The sequence below is a fragment of the Zerene cesonia genome, chromosome 28, assembly GCF_012273895.1.
Source record: "Zerene cesonia ecotype Mississippi chromosome 28, Zerene_cesonia_1.1, whole genome shotgun sequence".
In the NCBI taxonomy this organism is placed as follows: domain Eukaryota; kingdom Metazoa; phylum Arthropoda; class Insecta; order Lepidoptera; family Pieridae; genus Zerene; species Zerene cesonia.
Window position 1 is genome coordinate 4,441,477 of NC_052129.1, and position 23,562 is coordinate 4,465,038.

Consider the following 23,562-nt stretch of genomic DNA (forward strand, 5'->3'; position numbering starts at 1 on the left):
AGCTGGATAACTGGAATAACATATAGGCATCTTTTTATTTCGATATTCCTACGGGATACGGACTCACGCGGGTGAAACCGCGGGGCGCAGCTTGTCTTCTACAATTTGCTAAGAACGTTGTCCGGTATTCTGTTCGACCATCTTGTATTTAGATTGGAAAAAATAATGGCAATAAAATTCTGTAATATGAATTAAATCTCAATATGTACTTAACCTTAATAAGGTTAAGTCTTCAAGTCCTTGTTTACTTTAATGCCAGGTTTCTCTTCGTTTGGGAATAAATTGGGAATAATTTCCACTATGTGCTCAGGATAATTATTTTTCTTATCTGTAGCATTTGTATATTTATTACAGAAAAGTCTGTACGTACGGAAACTATACAAAAGGAGGAGATTTGCCATTTTTCAAGTATGTGGAACTAAGCCACCAACTTGAATCAGACATACTCAGATTAATCCTAAAAGACTTACTATTTAAAAATTCAAGATTTTTTAAGAGATTTTAAACACGACAAGACTTACTATTTTATTTATCTTCAATTCTAGATGAACCGTTAACCCCGTAACTAATTCTCAAACTCAAATTCCAGGTGACAGACGAGCTGTGGATCCTCCAGCTGTTCGAGCAATGGTACGGCGTGCAAATGAACCTGATCGGCAACTGGCTGCAGGAGCGGCCCGCGCTGCACCCGCAGCAGGTCGCCTGTTTGTCTATCGTTGTTAAGGTAATAATATTTGTTCAGTATATATACAATCTGGAATTAATACCAACATGAACAACGGTCTCCTGAACTAGTGTAAACTGCATCTCGGGAGTCTATACAAATCAACTAATAACTTTTTCTGTTTAATCATCAGTATCGCATACATTATTTTTTTCTTCATCTATATTTAGATCGTCATCATTATTATAATCGTTACAGTATCACAATTTTCATTATAATCACTATCGTTTTCAGCATCACGTTATTACGCAATAAGCATCACAAACACAGCACAAGAAAGAAACAAACGCTTTTTTATATTTGATATTAATAAGCATATGGAATAAGGATTGGTTTGTCGAATTCTTACTCAACACCATCCCTTCCAGAAAATGTACAGCGACTTCGAGCTGCAAGGCGTCATCGACGACAAGCTGAACTCGAAGACGTACCAGGCCGTGGCGGCGCGCATGCACACCGAGGAGGCCACCTGCAGCCTGCTGCTCGCGCAACAGGATACCGGGTGAGCCAGCCACATTTTGACCATCTCAACCTATTATTACAACAATTGATGGTGTATGGAAAAAATCCTGGAAAGGAATTTTCCAGAAACGCATATTATATATAGTTTCGGATTACGCTTTCCTCAACAAGTGGAAAATTCACCCTAATAGTACAAACATGGAACAAGTTTATGTATACAATTAATGACAATGTTTTAATCAAATGTGTTAAAGCGGTGGAGACGAAGGATCGGAAGATGGTTCCAAGGCTGGAAAGTCCAAATTGGAATCCCTTACAGAAGATGCGAAGCTTGGAAATATGTCTGCTGTCGTTGGAAAGGTACATTTTCTAAATGTTTAATGTAATTGTGTGCTTTTTGCTACAAATAATATTTATGAAAACAAAGTCATCATCATCAGCCCATATATGTTCCCACTGCTGGGACACAGGCCTCCTATGAGGGTTCAGTTCATAATCCACCACGCTGGCCAAGTGCAGGTTGGCAAATGTGACATGTCACTGAACTTTTGATTGTTAGACATACCGGTTTCCTCATGATGTGAGTGAAACAAATTAGGTACATAATAATAGCACGTGTCACGATTCAGGTGTTTTCCTAAATAGTTTGAAGGAATCTATTAATGAAATAATGTATTTATTGTACAACACTAGTTCAGTTACATTCCTGCATACAATAACTAAAGTATTTCTCAATTACACTAAAATATTCATTTCCCTTCCAGGTCGGCAACATGTTCGGGCGCGGGATCGGAGAGTTATCAACAAAGTTGGGAGGCGCTTCATCTTGGTTTTAGCGTTTCAACTTTTTACAAACATATTATGTCATATTCTATTCTTTTGCATTGTGTGACGTAATAAGATGATCGAGACATTCTTTATTTTTAAATTTCGAAAGTCGTTGTTAATCGACTCACTGTGATGTCAAAATTCTAACATTCATTTGCATTCGTCTTTAACGCGCCATTTTATAGTATTCCGTGTGGAAATGGCGGCACTTAATCGTAAGCGAACGTAGCTTAGTTTATCTAGTATTAAAGTAGATTTTATTTTATAAAAAGCTTTATGTACAGTTAGTAAATTCGTTTGGAGCAAATAATATGTATTAGGTGTGAATATAAGAGTAGTATTTGATATCACAATAATTGAGTATAAAAGTATTTAGATGTGGAAGCATATTATAATATTATTCTAAAGTATAACACATGCAGTGCTAACAATAATAAAACATATCGCTTTGTGCAAAATATAATAACTTCGTTGTAATCCATGATAAACAGTATTTACAAAAATATTATAATTATTTAACATGGTAACAATTTATTGGGTCGGTGACGCGAATGAATGAAGAAAATATATTTAATTTCACCTGTTTTTTCTTATATAATATTCTATTCAAATATTTTGTTAATCCTTGTTACGAAAACTGTTTTGCTCATCGATAGTTATAGCTATAAACGTTTTTAATAGTAATTTAATGACAATTTTCAAAGCTACCATTTTCTATTCTATAAAATCAATATTTTTCTAAAGTAAGTATTAATGAATTTCAAACATTCTTTTAGATCCTCCTAGCATACTTATTAATTCAAAATGTTCAAATTCGTATATTTTTAAAAGGTTCTGTGATCAAGCTATGCATGGCGCGAATTACTTGTTAAATGTCAACGGAATCCGAACTGTGATGCCAGCTATAATATTATAAAAATTAATGTTGTACAACACAGTCGTATTAATCTTTTATAAATATACGAATGTTTAATAATGTTTTGCTGTAGTTTATAACTCAATAGTTTCAAATTCTCTATTCTTATAGATCTATTTTTTAATAGATCAAATTTAGTCATCAGTTTTACATCGTACTTAATACAAAATAATTAATATAGTTACATTTGTTAACAAAAATACTATTCTTCTACGCTATTAAAGTTACAAATTTTGAATGACTAGCGAAAATTTAAAAAAAACTCTTAGATAAAATGTTACTCTTTAAAATAGCGGTTAGATACGCTGATTCGCCTCTATAACTTATTTGGAATGGCTCGTGGGGTTTATGATTCATATCATTTCATGAAACGAACATATTATGAAAGTGCTTTTTGCTATTGTTTATTTGGGTACTCAGAAAGAAAAAAACGTTTCATAAAATAAAACCGTTATAAACTAACATTTGAAAAAACATTCGCAATCTCTATTGTAAAATATCAAATTGAGATCTGAGTATCCTAATGTCTCTGTAATATTCATCTAGGACCAATGTATTTTTGATAAATGCTGAAATAAATATTGCCATACACAAACAATTTGCCTAAATATTTTTAACTATTTTCACCATAGATATTTCATACTATAACCACGTTTGCGCTAATTCACTCTTTCACTTATTTCCGATTTTCACATGTTCTTAATATTTCACTTGAGTTCTATGTGTAGGAATATTACATTTCACATATATTATAACATTTTACTTTAAGCATTTTAATGTGATAGATATATATTTTAAAGATTAAACTCAGGAAATATGCTTATTGAATTTAAGACATAATATTTCAAATAAAACGAACTTTAAAAATTTCAACGTAACCAGCTCTCCATTACTACCGCTTGCTTACGATCTATTTAAACAGCGAAATTGTCTCCTTGATTTAGCAAGCGTACCTAGTTAATTGTTTCTTTTTAAATTCAATTTACTATTATTTAATTTCATACTATCATCATCATTCGAGTACTGAGCTCAATGGAAACGTCTTAAATAAGTGCATTATGAGCCGACTGAATTGATAACAGAATAAGCTTGTATTTGTGTGACATCTAAACTCGCGATGTGTGTAATTGAAACGTGCCTAAACATTGAATGATCAACATTGAAAAAAACAAAGAAATTATAGTTTCTACTCAACAAGCCAATTGGAACAATAAGCGCATCGCGAGTGCAAAGATACAATAATGTATTTACAATAAAATGTTTACTGTTAATCGATGTTCTTTTATTTATAGCACTCACTAAAATTCAATTTCTGTTATAAATAATTTGTTAAAACAAGTTTTTAATCACTCAAAACCTAGTTGAAAACAATACCGTAAATATGTTAATTCGTTTGATAACAATACTTTTAAAAATAAGAATGATGGGTAATTCTAATTTGAAACGTATGAAGAGAACGAAATAAACACAACTTATAAACACGAATAAACTAGAAGTTATAAATTTATTGTGAGTTTCCAGAAACCATTTTTTTTAGTTACTCTTAAACTTATTGTTACTCGTTAACAAATCACCGATAAAGAAAAACAATGTTTTTTCTGACTAGACTTATTGGGTTATTTCAAAAACGTGAAGTTCATATTATAGAACTTATTTTTAATTTAATTAAGACACTTTACATACAATATAAGTTTTGTTACAATTAAATTATCACAATATCAAATCCAGAATAATTTCACATTTGACACTACGCGAATACGATTACTAACGTTCTCGACAGGAATTGTGCCAACCAGCATTTTTAAATACTTTGCCCTATTTTTAGGTACGGCTAATAATAATAAGAGGTAGGTAACGTGAACCTCTCTCGCTTAGCTACCTAGCAGAGAAAATTGTGTTTCATCGAGCAGCACTGTCGGGACATTTAGTTTAAATTCATGGCAACACACATTTGAATCCTAAGCGGTAAATATTCTTATAACAGAAAATAGCCCAGGACAAAGAAACTTGTTTTATTTAACTACTGCAATTAAAATAATCGTTTAGTGTATAATTTAATCTTATTCGGCTTTTACAACATCAAGAATTGTGTAAACTAAAATATTGTGGTAAACTGCTATCGAAAACTGGCAGCCCAGTGTTTGACAGATCGCATACGCAGTGCAGTGGTGTAGAAAGTGAACGTGTGTGTTGTTTTTAAGAATATTTGAATTTAATGTTTATAGTGATTTATTGAAACGTAAGTATTTTTGACTAAAACTGTGTTTATATAGCATATAAGTGTTGTCTAATAAGAATGCGGATATGAAAAAAATCTCATTTAAATATTAAACCGGTTGCATTCCCGGAAATATCTGATATGTAGGTCTGAAAAATGAAAAAAAAATTTGAAGCTGCATCATCTGTTGCATTGCTTGCATTCCGATCGAGTTGCGTCGTCATGAGTGGGTTCTTTATGGCCAGTACTTAGGTATTTTGGCGCGAATATATTATTTTGCATAAATTTATTTATCCCGCGGTTTCTTAAAATAGCTGAAGTCTGGATGATGAGCTAACGTGAAATATTGTTCGGATGTTTTTTGTGTTAGTAGGTGAGGGTTGAACACCTGAAATTACATTCTTTTTACCTTAGCCTAAATAACTGAGAGTATTTTTAACGTATTACGAAATAGATTTTGGGAGACTTTTCTTATTAGAATTAAATGTATTCTTAACTTTTTCACACAATGAAAAATATAATAGAGTTCTTTAAATTTTTATTTAGTTTTTTTTTATATTTAAATAACAGATAATTATATAATAACTAGCAAACCCGGCGAACTCCGTTTCGCCAATTTTCTTTGCTATAAACCTCACGGAGCCCGAGACCTTTCCAACGAATGCAAAACCGTGGAAATAGCTTCGTGCGTTCTGAAGTTATAGCGTCAGGAAGGAAAGCCTGACTTATTTTTATATAGTAGATAAATTAATGTAATAACTTCTACCAATTTATTGTATTGATTGTGAAAGTCATATCATATTTTATGTGACTGTAATAAATTATGTCTATATATTATAATATTGTATTATATATTTTTTTAATAATTTGTGAAAATATACTACTAACATGCAAATAATTTATAAATATATAATAACTTTCCTTCAATCAATAATCTCTGTCCTTATTATGTTGTATTATATTTTAATATGGAGAGAGAAATTATACTCTAGGCATTTAAATTGCAATTTTTTACTTAAAATTAAAAAATATACATGGTCACATGAATATTTGTTCTATAGGAAAGAATTTTTATTTTTTATTTGTATTAGCAAGTGCTAAAACACTCTGCCTCTAAACAATTTTAATAAGAGTGCTATTGAAACTATATCATTATATATAACGACTTATTTAAGAAGCAACAACGGATAGCCATTTACCTACCTTTTCTAGCGAGATAATAGAACTTTTTATAAATACCTCTGATTCCAATTAAAACACATAGTAATGATGTAGGCTGCTTTATTTGTACAATTATTAAATTAAAATATAATGTGCTTAAAATATACAGCTTATAATGATCCGTTTAATGTGTAGGAAACACAGTAGCATTATCAATCTATATTAAGAAATTATTACTACTTGTAATGTTCTCAAAATATCGACTAAAAGACCTGTTTATGTTTTATTATTTAGTATAATATTTGTACATAAACTATATATAATTATATGTACATATCATACAATTAAATAAATGGCATTACTAAAAGTGAGAATATGTACATACAATTCTTAGATGTTTTAATTTTAACTGGTTTGATCCGTGTATAAAAGGTCTTTGGTTTAATAACAAACAAAGAAGAGTCCACCAAATTGATTTGTAAAACATATCACATATAGGGTTGTCACATTTTTTTAGAAAATCGATATTTATTTTCTGTTGATCAATACTTTTGAGACATTAAAGAAAAAAAATATACGTTTGTTTACTGTAACTGTTGCGACAATTTAGTTTTATTTCTAACTAGCTGCGCCCTGCGGTTTCACCCGCGTAAGTCTGTATCCCGTAGTAATATCGTAAATCGTAAAAATCGTAAATCCCGTAGTATAAAACATCCATACTGACAAACTTTCGCATTTATAATATTAGTAGGATAGGATACGATAACATTATATTTTTATTAATTTAGTAAGTATATAAATCTAAAAAATTAAGACCAATTGAAAAAAAAAATAATTAAATTAAATGAATAGAGGGCCTATTCCTTTCTTCTCGGTATTTCATGTTCATTAGGGAAAAAAGATTATTGTAGAAACGTAAGTTGCAGGTATAGAATTGACCAATGAAAATATAGCATTATGCATATTATATTAAGTTTCTGTAACCGGCATGTCCAAGAATCAAAAAGTTCGATGACATGTCACATCTGCCAGCGTCCTTTCCCAGGGTCTAGTCTATAACGTACTAATAATATAAACGCGAAACTTTGGATGAATGAATGGATGGATGGATGGATGTTTGGTACTGCTTTACGCGAAAACATAATTTGGTACAGAAATAGATTATAATCTGGTTAGGTTACTTTTTACCTGCTTACCCCGCGGGTTACAGCTAGTCCGTTATAAATTTCAATAAAATTTATTCAAAGGTTTACCATATTCAGACAACCACCAGTAGGAAATGTATTTCGTAATATTAGGTACCTTCGAGTAGTATTAAAGTAAAAATAACAATAGAATTACCGAAATGGCCTCAACACTTGAGCATAATTTGTCACTATCGTACGGAGATAGCTAAGTACCGTAAGATAAACTTACACCATTAGGTAATGTCACATTCTCCGGATAATTGTGTGATAAGATTGAAGAAGACATGGTTATAAATGAACTGTTGGTATCAACGGAGCTTACCGTCGATATTAGTTGTTAATGGTGGCTTTATTCTATGTATATATGCAAAATTAATTATCCTATATCCTGATCCTGATATTATGAATCCGAAAGTATGTTTGTCTTTACTTCACGACGCTACGGAGCGATTTTATGATGCGATTTTGTCTACACTACAAACAAAGTAATATAACATAGGCTATTATTGCAGTGAAACATCTCATTTCCATGGGAATTTAATTTGACAACGTGGGGCAAGTTTTATTTAATATGGATACATAGAATGGCTAAATTGTTTCACATAGGAGGAATAGGGATACTGAATATTTACTAACTTAGCAATTCTCACGAATATTTCCAAACGATTTTGCTTCTTAATCAGACATCATGACCCTTTGATATAATTCAGTTCTTAAGCTTAGGATATTAAAGATAGGACTTTATGAACCTGAGCAAGATAGGACATTTTGAGCCTTTGCCACTAGGTGACAACCCATCTCTTATTATCTCTTATAAGTTAGAAAGATTATCTCACCTAAACTTTTAACCTTATCTTGCATGCGCTTCGAAAAAACATCGATTAGCTAATTTTAAACGTGTATTTTTTGCACATGACCTTAACCTGGTATTCCCATTCTTTTCAAAATTGAAATAACTCGTTACATTTTGACGTGTCAGGTAAGAATCCTGCCAAATGTGTCTGCCAAGATTTTGTCACCTACTCAATGTTGTCGAAATGTGCTTGTCATTATGCAATTTACGTGTTTACAGTACATTTGTAAATTGCTATGTATCCCAGCCAATTGGTTACTGATCTTGAAGGAAATTGTGCTGTGATAGATAAAAGGGGACTTTCTAGAAAATAGAAGTACAAATTTACGCCTGTTTTTTTTTACATTGACACAAAGTATAAATTAAAAAGAAATAAATAACGAAATAATTAAAAAGAAAAAAAAATAATAGAAAAATAATAAAATTAACTTCTGTTAATTTATTTTAAAAGCTATTAATTGGGCTACTTCGCGTACTTGCAGATATAATTCCAGTGGTAAAGCGATGGCCTTAGACCACCTATAAACCCTGAATGAAAACAGCTGTCACTTAAGGGGATTTGATTTTTATGAAAATTTTATAGCAATTACTTAACGCGCCACATTATCCTCAAACACAAATAAAATGTTCTAAAATATATTTTTATTAAGATCCTTTCGATATGCCTTCCGATATGGAACAGCAGACAACAAAAAATCACTGACCATTACAAGCTTAAAGCATCAGCCTCACAATTGCCTCGATTGACCGTGATTGAATTAGGTTAAACATGCATTGTAATCAATATTGACTTTCTTATACATATCTCATAGGAACCTTGTACCTCGCTTCGATGTCTGTCGTGAGTCATTGCTTAATCTACGATGATATGTGCTTTTGGTTACGTTTATATTAATTCGAATTGCACATTTATCAGTTGAACCTAGATTCTAGTGTTTATAAAGCCAGTTGAACATTTATGTGTTTAATTTAAAACATGGGTAGAAGACGAAAAGATGCCCAAACAAATTATAAAGACTGAATTTGCTAATGAAAAATCACATTAACACTTGAACGAAAATTACATACAAATTATCATATATATTAACTTGGATGTAATCCGATTAAAATGTACATATAGTAATATATAGTTTGGTAGACTGAATAAATTAGTTAACAGTAATTCCACTCAATATTAAGCCCAAATCCTTGTGGACGGCAGACCAGCTGCATTTTCTAATATGGAATTAAATGATTTTCTATTAAACACAAAAACCATCACTAATACCAAGCGGTTGAATTATAAATATAATAACAAAAAATCATAACTGATCTTAATTTTATTTTATAGTTGGAAAACCTACGTCAAACTCTGCATCGCAATGTGTACAGTGAAAGCCTGTATTACCATTTTCGTGACTAGTTAGATTCTAGTCAATCAAAGCAACTTTTTTAAGGGCGACCAATTGGTATTTACCAGATAAACTTAAGTATCAAATACATTTTCCTTATTAGATTGTGACGAGTCGTGACTCTTTGAACATTATTTAAACTATTTATATACATATAAAAATTATTATCTCATCTATTGTTAGTCTTTGATCGTAAAAATTTATTTCAATTTGCCGCATTACGTCTAGACATACTTTTCTTACAAATCTCATAGTTCAGGATATGAAGCGGTCTCTTGTGTTAATAAATCACACTAATATTATAAATGTGAAAGTTTGTTTGCTTGGATGCTTGGCCGTCAATCACGCTGAAACTACGAACGGATTTTGATGAATTTTGGTATACAGCCAGGATGGACAGGATTTTATTCCCGACATCCGAAATAGGAACCTTGACATCCGGCCGGAGCCGGGACGAGCGTCTAGTTTACTATAAAATCAATATTGTTTGTTTGAACAAAGAAATCAACCCCAAATAAAGACATTGTAATCGTATATTGCGATAAACCATTACTGCTATGATGAATTTTTAAAATTACAATCTACGCATGAATCACGAGACTCAATCGTGTGCCAAGCCAAAATACATCGCGTCAAATGTAAACAGAATATCCAGGCAATATTCAGGTATGCAATAATAAAGGTTAGACATATACTAGATCAGTGGTGACTCAGCTAAGGCCTGTAACTAATCAAAAACTCCATGCTTCTATATTCCATGATCTTACATCATATCATTTTAATTTTCTCACCATGATTCAGGAAAAAGAATCAAAAAGTCCGACGATATGTGACATTTACCAAGTCGCATTTCAAAGTTAAATCCTACTATGTAATATTAAAAATGCCAATGTTTGTAAGGATGGATGTGTTTTTTGCTCTTTCACGCAAAACTACTGAACAGATTGCAATGAAATTTGGTACGTAGACAGCTGGATAACAGAAATAACATATTTGCATCTTTTTATCCCTATATTCCTACGGGATACGGACTTGCGCGGGTGAAACCGCGGGGCGCAACTAGGTGTTTCATAAAATAACAAAATCCGTAGCTAAACCTTATAGCCTTTGTTACTGCTGTATGTATAAAAGCGGATGACGCTGAGTGTGTGATAATAATACTCAGAAATTGTGGGTCGAAAATATTACCACTCATATTTGATGACGCTTCTAATGTGGACGGTCCACCCTCACAGAGAAATAGCATATTTACATACTTTGTCTAAGCGTTTTCTCTCTCATAAGCAAGTTATCCTCATGAAGAGAGCTTTAAACAATGCTATCTGTAAATATGGTAAATGTATCAGATGGTTAATGAGTAAGCTATAATATAGGATTGGAGAAATAATTAAAAAGTGCTGTTATACCAGTTTTTTAATTTATTAAATAATGGCAGCAGTATTTTGACGATGGGATCAAGAATTTGTTCGACTTTACAGAGATATATTTTATGCAAGATAGCTAGATGCATTTTGTCTGGGATACATGCGAGTGAATCTGCAAGCTGGAACTGTTGTATTTTATATAACATTAGCCATGATTACGAATGTATAGAAAGAGGTAAATAGCTTCAATAAAACTGAAGCTGATCACGTGGTTCAAAAATGCATCCTCAGTCGAATCTTGTGTTTAATTTGCGAAAGCCTTTTAAAAACTGTGACCCAAATTGCAGATGAATCATATATCATACAGTTGTATGAATGCAAATACCATTGTTATGTCTTTAGTAAATAAAACAAAGTTATTGAAGTTACGCGGGCATTAACTGTAAAAGAAAGACATATTTTTATCTACTGTTTTAAAGGAACTATATATTAACAGAATTCATATTATTTATAACTCCTCTTCTAAAAGCAATCTATCTTGGCCTATAGTTTTATTTTATTATTTTAAGGATTAACCAAGAGTACTTGTATTTCAGAAAAAAATTGGGTATCCACAAAAAAACACAACGCGGACACAACGCATCAGTTACTAAGCAATAAAAACACACTCACACAAACGTATTATTTAACCGCGCCGCATAAGAACAGCTGTTTTACTTTAAACTTTTTAATTTACTACATTGTAAATTGTAATATCATACTTCTTTACGAGTGAGTCGAACGTGCCATTGTTATGGCTTACATGATAACCATAAGTCTTTGTGTGGTCTTTGTTTTGCTCGAGAACACTCAGAACGTAAATAAGCTGATTTATGACTTATACCTTTTGAAGTGGGTCGAAAATTGAGCGAATTACAATTTGGAGAGTCCATTTTTGTGTATTAATAATAATCGGATAGCATAATTCATAACGAATGCGTAACGGTAATACAATTTCATTTAAACAATTCATTGGACAATTTTTCGCTAATCATTGTGCAGAATATCCTGAAAAATGTGTTTAATAAGTTATATTGTTCAGAAGTAAAGGTATTTGAATAAAAAATCTGTTTTATAATCCCTCTACCACATTAAGATTTATGTGCAACTCACGGTCCGCCCCGGCATTGTCTGTGTGTTTACAGCCTATGTCACTTGTAAACATGCCACTTCTAATGGTGAAAGAATTTGAAATCGGTCCAGTAGCGTTTGTGAAAACATTACAAACATACAAAAACACAACTCATGTTATTTAAGATTATTCATCTAATCTATTTAAGATTAGTATTTCATTACGTACAGTATTAGCCATTGAAACAAAAAAAAATCAACAATACAAAAGCCTCACTCCAAGATAAGGCTAGCTTCCAGTGATATAATTATCTATCCCAAGAAATCATTTTAGACACGTCCATTAAACGTTCCATAAATCATAGAGCCCAAAAGCGATCAATCATATTTAATGTGGCTGTAGCTACCTGACAAATCATTATGGTCTTCAAATAACCAAAGTGCAACCAGGAAACGCTGGTATATGAGCCAATGTACGAACCATTGTGACATAACTGCTGGCTCTAAAATTAGCGAATCGATGCGCTGGCGCATCATGCAGGTGCGTGGTGTTGCCACAGACAAAAATAATCCCTAAATTTCGGGTTACGTGATTCATTGATTAGTGTTTAAATTTGTGTGTGAAATAAGGCGATTATTTAATATACATAAACTAAAGAATATATATCAATGGGAAAAGGCATAGAGTAATTATGTGCTGTGCAAATTTCAAATTTAAAATGGAAACGGAAAAGAAGGATCCTTGCTTTTGGTTACAAAATATTGCAAATTATTATCCAAATGATGTAGACAGTACATAGTGATATTCGTATTAGTTCCAAGCGTGGATCTCTTATTTAATTTTCAACCGTTATACTTCTCAAAGCATATCAACCTATTGTCATATCATAAACTAAGTAATACAATTGATAAAATTACAATAACATAAATAATGACTCATTTTAACTGTAATATTTAACTCACCATTTTTTACATTCATATGCAATTTTTGGTTATTACCAAGTAATTACTTCCGAAGGCCTGGAGCAAGAATATCTACGTTTGTAATTTCTTATAATTATCATCTATACATATACCTAACATTGTCTAGTTAGATCAAACGTTCAGAGGTGAATCAAGAAGAATGAAGTACTGTCAAAATGCATTTCGTATTAAACATTTAAACACACAAATTTAATGATAATCAAATAAAAAAATACATTAATTTAATGCCTTTTCACCCAATTTCATTTGAAATCAATTTTAATTAGCAAACTAACATGTACCAAAATTAGTGTAACTGAGGAAAAACCAGAACACCACCAGAACCGCCAGATAGAAATGGCATGCAATATATGAAGATACGGAACGACGCTAAACATTTCCACGGGCCATCTTTATGCGCTTTCAGTTCAAAATAACCGGGGCGTCCTGCCAAGTGGCAGGTGAAAACATTATAGTCATACCGGCACTCGCGATATAATTACAGGGGATCCTTTGAACTGTTACGGGAGAGTAGGTTAGTGGTAACGGACTGGAGTTATGCCCAGTTTATTGGGTGTAAAGAATGCTCGTCGTAAGGAAGTCTGCGCTGAGATCTGGTAGTGTTTCGGATTGTTTTATTGTTGCTTTCCCAGAATCGGAATCTTCTGTGAAGTGGCTGTAATCTACCGCTTGGCAGACATTTTGATGTGGATGGATGCGCGTGGATAGGAGATAATTGGGTGGATGAATTTGGGCAAAATCGTAATGTCGGCGAAAATATGGAAGTGCGTTGTTAAAGAAATGTCAAAGAATTTACTCAGTTTTAATTTACCTTTTATATATTTAAATTTAAGTTAGGTATATTTAATTTTTGTAGATTAACCATCTAAATCTCCCCGTGATATCGAAACCTATATAATAGTCGGATAATGAATAATTCGCCTTTAAAATCAACAAAAAAAAACTTATGTAGATATTTTTACTTTTGAATAGGCATTATATAATTTAAAAAATGGAATATATTTGGGATTTAGAAATTGGGAATTAGGGATTATAAAAAACCAACCAAAACCTATCAATGCACCGTTATAATAGCAGAGAAACGAATAGAATCACAACCATGTGACGGAAGACACGAAACAATTTCTGCATTCACGTGGAATCCAATCAATTTGCATTCATGTAAAGGAACAGCAAATTAATGTAGTAAACGCAAGACGCATTGTCGCAAAAAAATGTTGCTAGTAAATGCCCACCTTCACGCTTTCGCATAAATTGGAATAATGGTCTCGATTAATTTGCGGACGTTGCGCTGTGATACTTTTAAACGAATAACAGTTATTTAATTTTGAATTTGCAACGGATTTCGTTTCGGGGTTTGTGCACTGTAATTGATGTTCGAAGTTGTGACTCTTTGAGTTTTTTTTTTTGTTTCTATAGTGATGCAATTTATTATGTTATCACGTTCAAGTTTTAATTGTTTACATGGTTTATATTTATAGTTTCATGATTTATATTGTTACTCGAGCCTAAACAAAGTTTCGCTGCCATTAAGAACTTTTTTTAAGGTTTTGAGCCTATGTTCCAATGTATAAACCCTTCTATATTGGTTTTCATTTGTTGTATGACGACAAAATAATTACTTATAACAAAAAACTAAACCACTTTCAAATAATCAGAACTGTATCATATTTATATGGAATTAGAGTAGACGTGCACTATCTTTAAATCATCAATCAGTAAGCAAGTTCCGAGATAACAAACCCAAAAAAATACTGTAAGTCTGCATCCCGTATACCGGGATAAAAATTTGCATATATGTTATTCCAGTTTTCCAGCGCTCTACGCACCAAATTTCATTGCAATCGGTTCGGTCGTTTTTGTGTGAAAGAGTAACATACGTGTGGATAGATATACTTACAAACTTTCGCGTTAATAATATTAATAGGATAGGATAATATCTCTATATACCTATCGTACATCATAAACAGAATACATAATGTTTTCTTAATATTGTATAAATAACATCGAGTGAAAGCGAATTCAAGGGAAATTTCAAAATTCATCCGAAGATTCAATCGCTTCTCAAACGCCCACACAATCTAAATTTACAAATAAACAAGCGAACGTGAATTTATATTTTGTTTCACTCGGAATGTAACAGCTTTCAAACAGTGTTATTTATAAAATAATTGCGCGGCCTCACAGGCATGGATCGCCAATCGTCGGTTACCTGGAATTGTCCAAGGTTCCTTAATTTGACTGAAAACATTTTACCCCTTTTTGGGAAGCAGGCTTTTCAATCGATGTGTTAGCAACTCGTTAAAGAAACCAACAATTTCCAAATGGAGTAAATATACTACGTATGTATTTATCGGAGCTTCAATATCGTAAGAGAGAAAATTTAGAAATCCTCTGAAAACGTAGAAAATTCTAGATTTTCGGTGTTTTTCTAAAATATTAATTACAACTGTATTAGGTACGTCTATTTTAAACCAGAAACATTAAAAATTTTGCATAGTAACTAGATTACACCCAACAGTTTTGGAAGAATTACCGTTATTTTTCTGTTTTAATCAATAGCATTTAAAATATGTTCTTAAATCGAATCTTCAATAGAATGTTCAAGAACGCATAATTATACCAGAATGTCCGGACTATTTTCCAGGGCATACTTACATAAGGCATACATACTTAAAAAAATGTAAATTAAGGTTAAAAAAATATGTCAAAATGACTTCTTCACAAATTCCTATAATTTCAAGCATATACATATTTTAAAAACAGATGTCCGAGCTTATAAACAATTGGCTTAATTGAAAGCGTGTCAATCACCGGGCGGTTTCGAGAATCATGCCGAAACAGAGCTATAACTGTGGGCTATAAAAATTGTATTTTGCTGTGGAACTAAGCCGTTGCGATCTTGGTGCATATCGTTGGACAATTTTGTAAAGCCTTTGTTAATTCGGTATAATTAATGTGAACTCAGTTATAGCAAAGATTTTAATGGATAGATGTAAATTATAAGAACCTCGTTATTACAAAACATATGGGCAGACAGAAAATCAGCGCTGTTCGGGGGTAAAGCCCGTCAGCATGGCTGAGTCTGTCCTGATTGCCATTGTTTATTAATTATAAATTTTTAAGTTATATTAGTTTTAATTTTTAAGTTATATAAGTTTTATTTTGTGGCAATAAAGCTTTTATTTCTTTCTTTCTTTCTTTCTAAAACTTACCTACCTGCATACTTAAGAAGAGTTGAGAAATAAGGATGTAAAGTAATTGAATAAAATACATTGATTATTGTGAAATTTATTTTGAAAAACATTTATTTTGACTAATCCCTTTAAACTGTCAACTGTTTGTGTGTAATATTTGATGCTGATAGTATTTGAATTTCAAAACAGTCTGAATTCTGAGCCCGCATATCATCGACCAGCTGCGCCCCGCGGTTTCACCTGCGTAAGTCCGTATCCCGTAGGAATATCGGGATAAAAAGTTGCCTATATGTTATTCCAGTTATCCAGCTATCTACGTCCCAAATTTCATTGCAAATGGTTCAGTAGATTTTGCGTGAACGAGTAACAATCACACACACATCCTTACAAACTTTCGCATTTGTAATATTAGTAGGATATACAAACAAAGTTACGACTTATAGTGCTTGGCTGCTAAATGCTTAATTTTCAACTGACGTTCTGAAAAGCGAAGGAGTTACTCTTTCCAATTTCTGGTTCAATTCGTCTGTATTAATTTTTTATTAATTTCTTGTGTTTCGTTACTCCACATCGCCGGGGATTTTCAAGCGATTAACCTGATTCGTTCCGTGTTCGATTATTGTCATGTGGTCCCATTTCAGAATTTGGTACTTCAGTCCTCTCCTTTTTTTGTAATAACTATTTAATGGTTATTTCAATTTCAAATTACAGTCTGAGTTCTGATATATTAACTGCTTATTACTTAATTTTGTATACTTCGTCCATGTCCAGTTATCAATTTTCACCTATTCGTATTTCGAACAGTGCTAAGAAGATTTTTTACTATTTTATTTCAATGGGTGCAATTAATCCGGTAATATGGAGAGATTGATTGTGTTTATAATGTCTTCGTCTCCCAAAAAATACTTATTTGTTATCCAATCACAAATTACCCCCAAAACTCTTAAAAACGTGACAGTCGTCATCTCGAATCATGCCTACACCGCTTGAAAGATCGTCAGAATGTTCCAAACATATTATTTTACAGTAGTGAAAACATATTTTCTCCAGTAGACACCGTTTTAACCCGTTTAATGGGAAGAAAAATAAGTGTCGTGTTACACGTATCTTTAATTGGGACGTAGTTATATTTAGAAAATTTCCTGTCTCAGAACGTTCACGCTTGGTCGGAACGATATTTTTTTATGTGCGATAATTTATGAGGTGCGATGTATTATCGTGGTGAGAATGGTAAATGGTCTATTTTATTTTACAGTTTTATTATGTTAGAGTTGTACATGTTTTTGAACACAAAAAAATAAATAGTTAGAGACAAATTCGACCATTATTCAATTAAATTAACACGTAAATTCTTATCTTTACACAGATACCACAGATACACAGCGACATCTCCGATTTACCAACTCTGAAACTCTGTTAAAAATCCGAAATTGTAATCATTGTTCAATTCGGTAACCATAATAATTTATTACACAAAGTATACCTCAAAGTTAAAGTCAATTACAACATGGGTAGCATGTTTGTCAGAAGATATATTTATTTGGGTTATGTGTTTCTCTTCAAAACGGAACCGTGTTTTGAAAATAATGTTATTTATTTATTTAGCACAAACTAAATCTAGGTTGAAAAACATGCCTCATGCATTAAAAAATTCTTCATAAAAAGTGCTTGAATCATATTGGACGTTCTTCTATGCAAAATCTGATGGACATTTATAATAGGTATTTAGTATGCCAGTGTTTGTAACACGATTCAAACGAATTAATATCCGGCCACCTCACATGTCAGGCGGTTTTGAGATTATAATCGTAAAATAAAAATTAGACGATACTGCGAAATATCGTTGGGTCTAAATGTCATTGTTGGGACGTAGTCTTCACAACAGAAATGCTCACGTATAAATAAACTATCCATCTCTTTGAACTTACTGGTATTACAGCTATTTAGGTCTGTTTTATTTGAGAATGGCATAGCTTGTAGAAGCTTTACCTACGAGGTTATGTGGAAATATTTTTTAACTACCTACTTTCTACTCGAACAGAAAATTCACTTTGTTTCTTTGCCCGTTCTATATATAGCATCTACCAATGGTGAAAGATTTGTTAAAATTGGTGCAGCAGTTCCTGAGATTAGCACGTAGGGATAAATAAACTTTTCAGTTTTATTAACTGACTATTAACTCAGTAAGTTAACGCTAAACTAATATTATTACACACTACACATACAATCTACACTAGTTCAAAGCTCAGATTTTAAGTAGTTTAATTGATGAATATATGAATTACTTATTGATAAAATTTAAATGATTTAAATTGTAAATTGTTAAATATCGTAAATTTATATTAAATTATAGAATTTAAATTTCATGTGTATGTAGTAGCAATTATATTTAATTGTGTCTTAAATTGAACTTTTATGTACTGTATCGGGGAGACACAGACTCCTGAAACACAGCGAAAGCTATATTGGGAGTCTCGGGTCCATGTTTTATGTGATTATGTCACATTATAGCTTGTTCAATAAATGATTTTTTATTATACAGAGCAAATGTTTGTGTTTTTGTGATATTTTCACACAATAAGTACTGGACCTATTAAAAAACTATTTCACCATTAGAAAGTTACATCTTTACTTAGTGACACAGGCTTTATATCTAAATCGGACGAAGCCGGGGCGAACCGATAGTAGAATATAAGTTATCAAATACTATTGAATATTGCTAAATACCTTAATACATAATTTATTAGTGCAAAAGAGTTGTTGTGGTATATTAATCCTATCCTACTGATATTATAAATGCGAAAGTTTGTAAGGATGTGTGTGTGTTTGTTGCTCTTTCACGCAAAAACTGCTGAACCGATTGCAATGAGATTTGGTACGTAGATAGCTGAACGACTGGAACAACATATAGGCAACTTTTTATCCCGAAATTCCTACGGGATACGGACATACGCGAGTGAAATCGCGGGGCGCAGCTAGTCTCATATAAATTATACGAAACTCGAATAGACTGAAGTGTTCTATAATGCAAAGACAAGAGACTCATGTAGTTTTTCTACGTAACCCACTATTTCTAAATATATTTTCCGCTTCCCGCCAAATTAACACCTGCCCAATTCACTACAGATAATAAAACAAAATGGCGACCACAATGGAGGCGTCGCAGAGCGTCATCCAGTCAGAGTCGAGGGTCACACACAGCTACCAAGAGGTGCAGGTCTCGGAGACGAGACAGGTGAAGAAGAAGAAATCCAGTAGACGGCATAAGGATGAGGGATCTATATCTGTGGTAAGGCTTATTCTTTTATTCCCGTCGGTATCCTTTCTATATCCTTTATCGTCTAAAGGTGTCTAAAGTGGAACCTCTGTAAGTGTTCATGGGCGGTGGTGGTCGCTTCCAACACTAGAAATGTGACCCACCAGCTCAATTGCTCTATGACATAAAAAGTCATGATTCATAAGATTATAGAGTTTTCTGTTGCTAATAGGACTATTTCATAATAAGATGTATATGTCTTACTAGCTGACACAACACATTGTAACCAATAAGCTGCCAAGAAAAGACTTTACTATAATATAAATAAGTAGATTTTCAATAGCCTGCTTACGTTTCTTTGAGAATTTTTATATACAAACAGTCCAAACAAATGAACCAAATCGAGTGATGTTATGTTTATTCACACGAATGGTTTACATATGTTTGATAACTGTTATATTTTAAATGTCATAAAAGTTTGTAACTCTATGATCATTAAAATACGCCCAGATTTTTTGAACTCGGTTGAAGCCTTCAAGTAGAATATTTAATGGATATTCTTACAATAAATTTCTATCAGAAAGTGTTTACAACAATAATTGATACAAGAAAAACGTTGTTAGTAAATGTTTGAAAGAGACAGTACAAAATAATTGAGATAGATGATATAAATATACTTACTTTTCTCATTTCGTTCTTTATTCAATAGTTATGGTAATGTTTAAACACGTGTTGTTTATAATCTATTACACACGTTGCGTAATTTATTCAATAATTTCACTGGCATCAGATATGACGAGGTGGCCGAGTGGTTAAGGCGTTGGACTGCTAATCCAATGTGCTCTGCACGCGTGGGTTCGAATCCCATCCTCGTCGATTCTTTTTGATTTTATTTTTATTTTACTGATATTAAAACATTAAACTATTAATTTGTTCGCTATACATTGTGAATTCATACTTCAAAATATACATACATTTTTTTTGTAATTTTTCATTTTATTAATTTTTTCATCGTTAACGAATTTCATCCTTATCACCAATATTATTTTCAATTATTTCATAATTATTAACTATATCATTCTAGCTTTTCGTGTTTTTTAATGAATTAAGTGATAAAATTCTTGTTCAATGTCCCACCAGTTTGAACTTGTATTATCAATAATTAAGTAAATATAGTAGTAATAAGGTTGCCTGGAAGAGATTACTCTTGAGCAATAAGTCCGCCTTTTAGTGCATATGTGCCGACATAGTCTTTTATATAATGACAATTTATTGATTTTTTTTTCGGTGATATGTACTAAAGAATAAATAAATAAATATGTGTGCATATGTTTTTTTTACAAGGTTCTTAAATTATTTAGTATAACATCAATTATAACATCAAAATATCAAAAAAGACGAGAACAAAATTTATTTTACTTTCGGATGGATAAAAATATAGATGAGTCGCTTTTCTGTAGTGCATCCAGCTACTGCGCTTTCTCATATCTTCTTATATATAAATTACGTGTCACATTTGTCCGCGATGGTCTCCTAAACCACTGAATCAATTTTAATCAAATTTGCACACCATGTGCAGATTTATCGGACTTGAAAGATAGTTATATTATTTCAATTACGATACATTACTATACGGACGGAGTCGAGGCGTGCAGCTAGTTTAATACTAGATGCTCGCGGCTTTCAAAGGAAAAGATAGACAGTGCCGGGGTCTTCTCCGCATTGTTCCCGAGAAATTTGCAGGATAAAACCTATTCTCCCTGTGCTTTCTCGGGTCTCAATCTATCTCTGTAGCAAATTTCATCCATGTCGTCCCAGCGGTGCTAGTCAAAGCAAACAAACATACTCTTTGGCTTTTTATAATAATATTGATTGTGGTTCTTATTACTTAACTCTTTCTTTGATTTATTGTATTAGAATTAATTATTTATGCATATAACATTATCGTGCGTTTGAAATTAAATTCCTTCGAAACAGCTCAACCGATTTTCATGAAACTGTTTCGGTATTTTGATGAATCGATAATAGTGTCTTGTAGAAACAACATTTTCGTTATATATGTACTAACATTTCATTAAATTCGCAGTCGAAGAGTTCGGAAAAGCTTTTCAAAAAGATGAAGGCCTCAGAGGAGCATCCGAATTGTGCGAAATGTGCCCGCCCGGTCTACGCCATGGAGAGAATAAAGGCGGAGCGTCGCACGTGGCATAAAGAGTGCTTCAGATGCGTGCAGTGCAATAAGCAGCTCACGTGAGTACTTAATAAGACTGGTTTTTGCTTTTTTATGTCATAGCGGGCAACTGAGCTGGTGGTTCGCCTGATGGGATGCGATCACCACCGCCCGTGAACATTTGCAAAGGTAGAGCCTCTGCGAATGCGCTGCCGCTTTTTTGGGGTAAGGGAAAAGGAATGGATTAACGACTGGAAAGAAGGAATGGACTGGGACGGGTGAGGAAACGGGCCTCCGAGCTTCGAAGATTCACGCTGACAGCTGACAACTGATTTGTATGACCCGCTAAGCAGCGCACGCGCTGATACCTAGGTTCATACATTCTGAATGCGATCCTTTTGATGTCTGTCAATTCTTTGTTATAACGTCACATAATGTACAATAAACTATATCTACACTAAAATTATAAAGAGGAAAACTTTGTTTGTTTGTTTGGTTGTAATCAAAAACTACTGGACCGATTTTAAAAATTCTTTCACCATTCGAAAGCTACATTATCCACGAGTAACATAGACTTTATATGTACCACGGGCGAAGCCGGGGCGAACAGCTAGTCATAAATATACGGCTGAACAGTTTGTTTTAACGCGTGAATATCAGGAACTGCTGGAATGGATTTAAAAATTCTTTCACCGTTGGGTATGTTAATGTTACACAAATATGATATACTTATTAACTAGCTTTTCGCCCGTAGTTTGTTTTCATCTTCAAAGGATAAATAGTCAGTCCGAGATTCTTCCGACACGTTTTCTCTTTAGTGATTGGTCTCAAACTATCTGTACCAAATTTCGCCTATTGCTTCAGTGCATTAGGTGTAAAGAGAGGCAGACAGACCGATTTACTTTCGCATATGTATTATATTAATAGGGATCACGTTATAGCGAATGAAAACTAAATATACTTTATAAAACACCATAGTTAGTGTTAATATTATATAGATTTATTTATTTTCCAGCGTGGAAACATACCAGAGCGACCATACAACGCTCTACTGCAAGCCGCACTTCAAGCAGCTGTTCGAGCCTAAACCAGTTGATGATGATGAAGTCGATGGTGAGATTTCATTTTAAAAGTTAATTTTTTTATTACAGCGCGATCTAGTGACAAACTAAAAACATATTAGCCGAGAAAAGTTATACGTAGCTCAAATTGCATAAAGACATACACAATTTAGTTATTTTACATAAAAAAATTATTAAAACGTTAATTAAATCATTAAAAAAATTTTGTTCCTTATTTCTTGGCAGTAATGGTCAAAGTTATTGTATCTAGCCCAATAGAAAACTCTGCCGGATACACGTGTAGGCGGAGTTTTACTTCAGACACTTTGAGTCTAGTTTATTGTACATCAATGAAATTAAATTAAAGCGTCACGACATTTGAAATGTTATTTAAATTGTTATCATTTAGTCTAATGGTTTCTTCTGTATAAATTTCATAAATTTATATCAGCGTCATTATCGTATCAATTTCGCGACAGCCTTTATAATTAATTATCCAATTAGATATGCGTAGTTCCTGATAGAACAAGTTCGATCATTAATATATTGACTGAGATAAAATTTTAAATTAAATTATTATTAATTACAAACAAGGTCGACCCGGTAGTCCAAGAAAATGGGTAGGGTAAATGCGAATTTGAGATTAAAACTTGAATTTTTGATATAATTTACTTTGAGGA

General features: G+C 32.6%; 2 protein-coding genes and 1 non-coding gene across 13 annotated transcripts in view; all 3 read left to right on the top strand.

Moving 5' to 3' along the window:
* LOC119837576 (calcium-dependent secretion activator) overlaps positions 1-4,201 on the top strand; it is a 40,611-nt gene extending 36,410 nt beyond the window's left edge. For all 10 annotated transcript variants that reach the window (XM_038363214.1, XM_038363215.1, XM_038363207.1 and 7 more), the window contains 4 exons: positions 590-724; positions 1,093-1,226; positions 1,441-1,546; positions 1,951-4,201. In XM_038363214.1, coding sequence (XP_038219142.1) covers positions 590-724; positions 1,093-1,226; positions 1,441-1,546; positions 1,951-2,022 — 447 coding nt within the window. In that variant the 3' untranslated portion in view covers positions 2,023-4,201. The remainder of the gene's footprint in view (positions 1-589; positions 725-1,092; positions 1,227-1,440; positions 1,547-1,950) is intronic.
* An 817-nt stretch (positions 4,202-5,018) lies between these two features.
* The window catches only part of LOC119837617 (protein-methionine sulfoxide oxidase mical3a), a 30,017-nt gene continuing 11,473 nt past the window's right edge, over positions 5,019-23,562 (top strand). For both annotated transcript variants that reach the window (XM_038363295.1, XM_038363296.1), the window contains exons 1-4: positions 5,019-5,169; positions 19,522-19,684; positions 21,738-21,901; positions 22,837-22,934. In XM_038363295.1, the coding sequence (XP_038219223.1) occupies positions 19,535-19,684; positions 21,738-21,901; positions 22,837-22,934 (412 nt within the window). In that variant the 5' untranslated portion in view covers positions 5,019-5,169; positions 19,522-19,534. The remainder of the gene's footprint in view (positions 5,170-19,521; positions 19,685-21,737; positions 21,902-22,836; positions 22,935-23,562) is intronic.
* Positions 20,446-20,527, top strand: Trnas-gcu. Its single transcript has one exon. It is a non-coding gene; the product is annotated as a tRNA-Ser (tRNA).